This window comes from Astatotilapia calliptera, chromosome 19, assembly GCF_964374335.1.
Source record: "Astatotilapia calliptera chromosome 19, fAstCal68.1, whole genome shotgun sequence".
Lineage (NCBI taxonomy): Eukaryota > Metazoa > Chordata > Actinopteri > Cichliformes > Cichlidae > Astatotilapia > Astatotilapia calliptera.
Genome location: NC_137440.1, coordinates 22,629,776 through 22,636,836, shown reverse-complemented (window position 1 = coordinate 22,636,836; position 7,061 = coordinate 22,629,776). Strand labels below are relative to the sequence as shown.

The window sequence follows — 7,061 nt, the reverse complement described above, 5'->3', positions numbered from 1 at the left end:
GAAGCAGTTTCAAGATAAAGCAACAGCCCTTCAGATTTGCTGATAGCTGGAAAAAAAGAAATCATAATTACAGCTTCACTCACTAGCGAAGTTAAAGCTCTATGCAAAAGCCTTTTATGAACATGTCACAGTGTCAAACGCAGCAGCATCCCATTTAATGCTGGTTTGTTGGGTCTCCAATATGTTTCCCAAACAGAGTTGCAGTAATCAGGTCATTTGTTATAATGACAACCATTAGGGGTGATCATCGTCACACAGCAGTCAGGCAGATAAATCAGGTGCACTCTCCCTCCTTTCTCTGATTCATCTCGACTAGACACACACACACACACACACACACTGTCATGCATAAACGCACACACTTGCCTTCCTATCATTAGGGTGTGAAAATGAAAATGTCAAAGATCCAATATACATGCATTCTATAATGTTAAATTTAAAAGAGTATTTTAGGTTATGTGTTATCTATTTGAGCTGAAATTTAAAACCCACTGATTATTCATAAAGTTATAATACAAGCAAAAATACACTGAGTATAAGGCTGGATACTATGTTGACATTTGGTTTCATTTACAGAACAAATTATTCACAGTGAAAATGTTTTTTGATCAATCTGATTAATATTATTTGCACTACTAATTTCTACCTATAAAAGTCACAAACTGCATTTAGCTTAAATTTTAGATTTAACTAATATAGTAATAGCTGTGATTAAACCACGAGTCAGGGTTTTCATGGAGGAAAATATAGATTTATTTACAGAAAATTTACATTTCATTTAACTGTTATAGCAGTACATGATTTCCATCCAATATCATCAAATGTCATATGAAGAGTTTTTGGGAGTTTTTAATGACACAGACGATGAGAATGCTGCTAATGAGTAGCTGAGAGTTGGAGGAAAAAATGATGACACACTGTGAATGCTTGAGCAACTGAACTCGAGTATTTGTTTGTGCTTATGAATATATCACAATGTACAATCTGTTCCAAATTCAGGCCCAAACTCAGTCGCCCTCTTCAGCAGAGCTGCTTTCACTGCGCTTATCTTCTCATCCAGCTCTGTCAGGCTGCAGGACTGAAGGACAAAGAAAGAAAAAAAATGATCAGCTCACTTAATATAGGTTAACCTCCACTTACAAAGTACTGCGAGAGGAAAGGAAACACAACAAACCTGAGCAGAGGACGTCTTTTGTCGTTTGTGCAGGTGACTCTACAAAACAAGCACACAAATACACATAAGACCTTCTTAATTAGGGCAATTTTTAAACAAGCTTTGAGAAGCATACTGAGGTGCTCATCTGTGCTCCTTCCTACTTTGCCCTCTCAAGGACAGAAAAAAGTATTATCCCAGAAAGGAATACAACGCAGTAGAAAAGGGGAATACACAAAGCCGAGGATAAGGAAAAGCTCCATTTTAATCTAAAACATTTTTGTGTCCTTATTGGATGCTTTTACAATAAATAGGTAAACAATAAACACTGGGAGACAGATAAAGGTGGCCTCACCTAACAAGACCATCAAAAATGAATAGAAAACTTCATGTATGTGAGACTGTGTAAGCTTCTGTACCTTTAGTTCTAATTTTCAAACACGGTCAAATTTTTTATTGATATGTTGCTGAGGTGGTTCGGGCATCTGGCAAGGATGCCCCCTGGGCGCCTCCTGGGCGAGGTGTTCCAGGCATGTCCCACCGGGAGGAGGCCCCGGGGCAGACCCAGGACACGCTGGAGAGATTATATCTCTCGGCTGGCCTGGGAACGCCTTGGTATTCCCCCGGACAAGCTGGAGGAGGTGGCTGGGGAGAGGGAGGTCTGGACCTCTTTGCTTAGGCTGCTACCCCCGCGACCCGACCTCGGATAAGCGGATGAAGATGGATGGATGGATGGATGTTGCTGTCTAATTTTGTTAGGAAGCCTCCATTAATAATCAGCATTTAAACGCTGTCCCTGGAATCATGGGCCAACTGTGTACAGCTTTTTGGAAAACACCAAACTAATGCAAAAAAAGGGAGGGCTGGGTTGGAGGGGCGGGGGCGAACTTGGAATATAAAAGACCCCCATCCTCATCAGTTTATTCAAAGACACTCAACAACTCTTGCTCAGCTCACACAAACATGCAGTGAGTCAAAAGCAGATGGAGAGCAGCATACTCACAGAAGCAGCATGCTGTGCTGAGAAATACCAGGATGAAGAGACATGTAGCATCTCAAGTACACTTAGATAACTAACACACTGGACAGACTCCTTCAGCTTGGGAAATCAGAGTCTGTGTGACTGCTGATGTCTGACAGGTTGAATAGAAAGACCAATAAATTACCTACTGTCATCTTTTGAGTCAGCGTCATCTCAATAGCAATGAACAGTTGTCAATTCTGAGATTCATCCGTCTGCCCTCACCTAAACGTTTACGTAAATCTAACCAAAGGCACTGCAGTTCTGATTTAAATCAGCTTAAGTGTTACTTGAAGAGTGAAACGTGTTGAAGTATCAAAGCATAACAGAAGAAATTCCATTCTCATAACCCACAAACTCCTTTCAGTAAGTAGATATCACTCTGAAATGATTTTTCCTACAGCAAACCAATACTCTCCATGCCAATTTAGGCATCATACACAACTGAGCTGACAGTGTGCAAAATGGAGAAACCAAAATTCTAACTAAACTAAAGCCTTCTTACCAATGCAGTATGGATCTTTTGTCTTTCTCTGATACGAAAAGGGTGCCATCTCTCGTGAATTGAACCTCAAACTAGCATCCTGATCACAACCAGAGCCTCAATACTCAAAAGTCATTAAGAAGTGCAAACTAGTTGCAATTCCATTTGGAAATGGAAGCAAAGTTGTTTTCAGTTCCAATGCGACAACATAAAAGCACTTCAAAACAAAATGGAGAAGGAGCAGACTGTCGTGTTCAACAATTTCCAAATTCTCTATGATTACTATGACTTGAATAAGGGAAAAAAAAAATCACTGACAACAGGTTTGGGGGGGAACCCCACACATACACACACAAAAACTCTAATCAGAGCAGGACGCATGATTTATATGCTCCACATTAACACGCCTGTAAACTTCAGTCTCACGAGGGCCCAGAGAGTCTTTTGTGTGAACAGGGAGGTTTGCCTTCATGGTTAGTTTCTTTCAGTCAGGCTCCTCAGGTGAAATGCAGCACCTGCTTACTGTATGAATCGCAGCAGACAGGCTGGCAGCTGGCAATAGCTGGAAATAAACTGGCTTAAAACTGACACAAATTGTGCAACTCGTAGAATTTCATTAAGACATATGGCAATTAAACTACATTCAGTGCCTTAAAATAAATTCTCATTCCTCTTTCAAACATGCATGACCTCTGCCATAAATAACTATTAACGCCTTTGATGTATCTGTATTTGTATTTTGAAGCCAGAGGACTCACTGTGGATTGAAAGTACTCAGGCGAGAGTCCCTCCAACTCGAGTATACGATCCTCCAACTTCTTGAGTCGCTGGTAGACACTCAATGGAACTGGACCCACTGAGGAGTAAAACACTTGTTGAACAGTTTGAAAATTGAAATTTAGAGTAGGAGCAAACAAAGAATGACTGATAACAACAGATAAACCAAATAATAGATCAGTTTATAAATAAAGGCTTACTATAAGTAAAAAATACAGTGCCAATAAAAGGTGTCATGTAATTGCTGAGTTAAATATATTGTACAATGTTATATACAAGACAAAGATCATTTGAGCCTCACAATAACTTCCTGTCTCTCACCTGCTGCAAGTTTGAGGTGAGCTTCGATGTTGTTGAGTCGTTCCTCTATGGCTGCATTTCCACAGTCTCTCGTCAATGGCCCCCTCTGTTTATCCCCAGCCTCTGCTTGGTCTCCCCCACTACGGGTCTGGGGTCCGTAAGTGTTTACCACTCGTGTGACTGCCCAGCCAAGAAACAAACACAGAAGATACAACTCGGTCCTAAACAGATTCTAGTAAACAACATGTTTTAGTTTGATTACACAAATGATAGTTTAAAAAAAAAAGCTGTTAAAAATTCTGACATTTTCTTACCTTTTACGTGGCTTTTAAAACCCGGGTAAGGAGTGAATACGGCATCTGTTCTGGCACAGCTGTTTTCTACAGATGATCACATTTAATATAAATTGCAATTAGAATTACCAAATGCAATTAAACATGATTACCAAAAGCTGTATATGTATATCACACCTGAATAACAACTACTCCTGATTTCTGTTACTGGTGTCTCACACAGGCTTTGAATTTAAAAAAGGTTCTTCTGTCTCGTGTTTTTCTGGACTAAGCGGGTTGTGTTTTGAGGCCGAGTGTGTTAGCTACTTCAGCCCCACTCTTGGAGCAGTTCAGCCTGACCTCTCGCCTGTGGAAATCAGCTCTCTCCCAAACATTGGCAATCTGTGTGCAGGCACCCTCTCCACCCCCCCACCTCTCTCCCATTCTCACCCTGATTGCAGTCGATCACGTTGCAAAACTCGCGTACATTGTTTTCATTGATCTCCATCTGTTTGCGTTCCATAAATGCAGATATTCTTCGCTCAATCTAGGGTTACAATGAAGACAACATAATAAGATACAATGGATTGATGAGGTGGCAAGAATGCTATGTTTTTGACTATTTAACGATAATGATGTGGGACAAATAGGGTGCGGCAATTTACATTTCAGAAATTTCCAGGTAGCCAAAAAAGTTGAACTGCTTGCCATCATCACATGATGGAATATGAATACTGTTTGCTTGGCTACCAAAATAAATGCACAACAGAATGGGGCCTCTTGTCCTTCATCCACATGCAATCTCAGAGTAATGAGCATCCACTTCATAATCCATCAAGGACCTGGCCCTCTCTCAAAACCCTCCAGCAATGTGGTCTGTTCTACCCCACCGCAGCACTAAAGGACCCCTTATTCTCTACCGAACTCAGCTTATCAGGTCTCCATCAAGCATTTGCTTTGCTGCGGCACGTCATGTGCACATCCTCTGGAGCAATTACTTATGATTATTCATTTGCTTGACAGAGTGTAAAGAGGGCTCTAAAATTTCACTGCCAGAACAGCTGACAGATCTGCTGACAGCGACCAACCTCTGACTTCCCAGCTCGGATCTGAACCATGACATCATCAGCTGCCGTCTTGCTCTCTGTAGCCCCGGAGCTGTGCGAATGGTGCTCAGACTGCGTGGCCGTCTGTGCACTGCTTGAAGATGAGATGACAGCATCTTCTGATGTGTTCTTTAAAGAGGATGCATCAGCATCCAACAACGCCTTTAGGCTTTCTGAAACAGCCTAAATAAACAGCAGGCCAGAAAGAAGAATATTAGATGTAATTATTTAAAGCTCTGAAGAATAATCGAAAATTTAAAATTCAGATATTGTTAATTCGAATCTACTTTTATTTCCTTGCAATGATAACACAATAAAAAGCTGCATAATAATCTATGTCAGCTCTTGAAAATCCTCTAAAGTTTTTACCTGTAATTTAGCGATATGTCCTTGTAATGAGCTGTAAACATGAGCAGGTGGAGATGATTGAAGATTCACAGCGCTGGGGTTGACATCTATTTTCAAAGCAGCATCCCCAAATTTCAGCTTAATTTCAGGAAAGACAACGTATGGATGTTACTGTGAATCAGCATTTAACATGCAATTGCATGCCAACAGGACAATATATACATTTGTCTCATATATGCAAGTTACAATTGATTGATGTGAAAGTACATAAACTATTTTTGATAATTAACTGGGTAATTATTATTGATTTGTTACTGTTCAAGAAAAAGCATTTGGTGGTATCAGCTTCAATTTAATGTAAAATAAAGGATTATTTTCCTCTTGTTTTCAGCTGTTTTTTGTCACTGTAAAATTAATATATTTGGCTGATTATTGCAATGGTGGTCAATCAATACATAATTAAAAATAAGATTATCCCAGACTTAGGAAAATAATGAACCTCTATAGATTCATAAAGCGGGTGAAAGGCGATGGTTTTATTTTTTATTCAATGCATATTTTATTTGTGCTTTACCACACAAATAGCAGGGCTTGAGATCATTTACTGCATGTATGGAATAAAGAGGTTTATTTAGATGTGTATTCAATCCAATACGAGAAGCACGGCAACAGGGATAATGACATGAAACATTGCTGTTACTGATGAAACAGAATGCCTAGTTAAGCCCAGTCAAGGCACAAGCTCGATCTTGTATCTTAAATTACTTTCAAAACAACACTGAACCATTTAAAGCACAGTTACTTTGCAACAACCTACATGTCAAAAAACAGCACCACAGCGCTGTGTGAGTGACAATGAATGAACAGTGTGGGTCCGCTAAGCAGCCCTGCTAACACCACATTGCTAAAAACATTAGCATGCAGCCAGCTAACACCCCGGACTGAAAGGAGCGATGTCCGAAACAAGGCAGCTTAAACAATCCAAACAAACCTCTTCCCCGAAGTCTGCTAGCAGTTGCAGTAACGAATCCATACAGTCTGTATAGCTGGACATTTTACTGGAGTCACTGGGAGGAGCATGATTTCTACTTAGCTTCATTGCCTCCGCCATTGCTGTTCGACAAGCCGAAGAATACTGTGCGCTGATTGGTTCGAGTGCAGGCTTCTGCGTGTGCGCGCTTAACGAAGTCGAGGCTCCACACACGCATGCGTACACGCACACAACCGTAGTTGTGAGAATATTGATATTACTGCTAAAATACTAGTAATAATAAATGCTTAAATTAAATTCACTATTTTTACTGGGTTTTATTGTGCAAGTATTTCTGAAAGCTTTAAGGCATTTCTCTTTTTCAGTCTTTTAACAGATTGAAAGGAAATTGTTTACATAATTCTTAAAGTCAAGGATCAACTTTTAAAACTGCAATTACAATTAAGTATATATCAGTTTTCTGTAGATATAGATGTTAGATACTTAGATATTATCAGGCTCCATGATAGCAAATTGAAAAAACAAACAGCATAAAAAAACAAAAAAAGTTATAAAATGTGAAATTTAAAAATCTTTGAACTATTCTTCGACACAGGGTGGGTAAGATCA

The 7,061-nt window shown here is 39.8% G+C and overlaps 1 protein-coding gene across 1 annotated transcript; it reads right to left on the bottom strand.

Annotated features, from left to right (window-relative positions):
* Positions 1–729: 729 nt before the first annotated feature.
* mbip (MAP3K12 binding inhibitory protein 1) lies at positions 730–6,627 on the bottom strand. Its single transcript, XM_026152913.1, has 9 exons — positions 6,453–6,627; positions 5,483–5,599; positions 5,096–5,296; positions 4,458–4,554; positions 4,050–4,115; positions 3,757–3,915; positions 3,417–3,514; positions 1,175–1,213; positions 730–1,078 (listed from the first exon to the last, which is right to left on the bottom strand). The coding sequence occupies exons 1-9, from the start codon at positions 6,570–6,572 to the stop codon at positions 971–973; spliced, it is 1,005 nt and encodes a 334-aa protein (XP_026008698.1). The 5' UTR covers positions 6,573–6,627; the 3' UTR covers positions 730–970.
* Positions 6,628–7,061: the final 434 nt, after the last annotated feature.

Bases quoted from the DNA above. Each gene is read 5' to 3' on its own strand.
- mbip (XM_026152913.1), bottom strand. From the start codon at position 6,572: ATGGCGGAGGCAATGAAGCTAAGTAGAAATCATGCTCCTCCCAGTGAC. The intron at 3,916-4,049 runs GTAAGAAAATGT...TTGGCTGGGCAG, and splicing joins TTTTAAAAGCCACGTAAAAG to TCACACGAGTGGTAAACACT. The intron at 1,214-3,416 runs GTGAGTCCTCTG...CTTGTTTTGTAG, and splicing joins CTGAGTACTTTCAATCCACA to AGTCACCTGCACAAACGACA.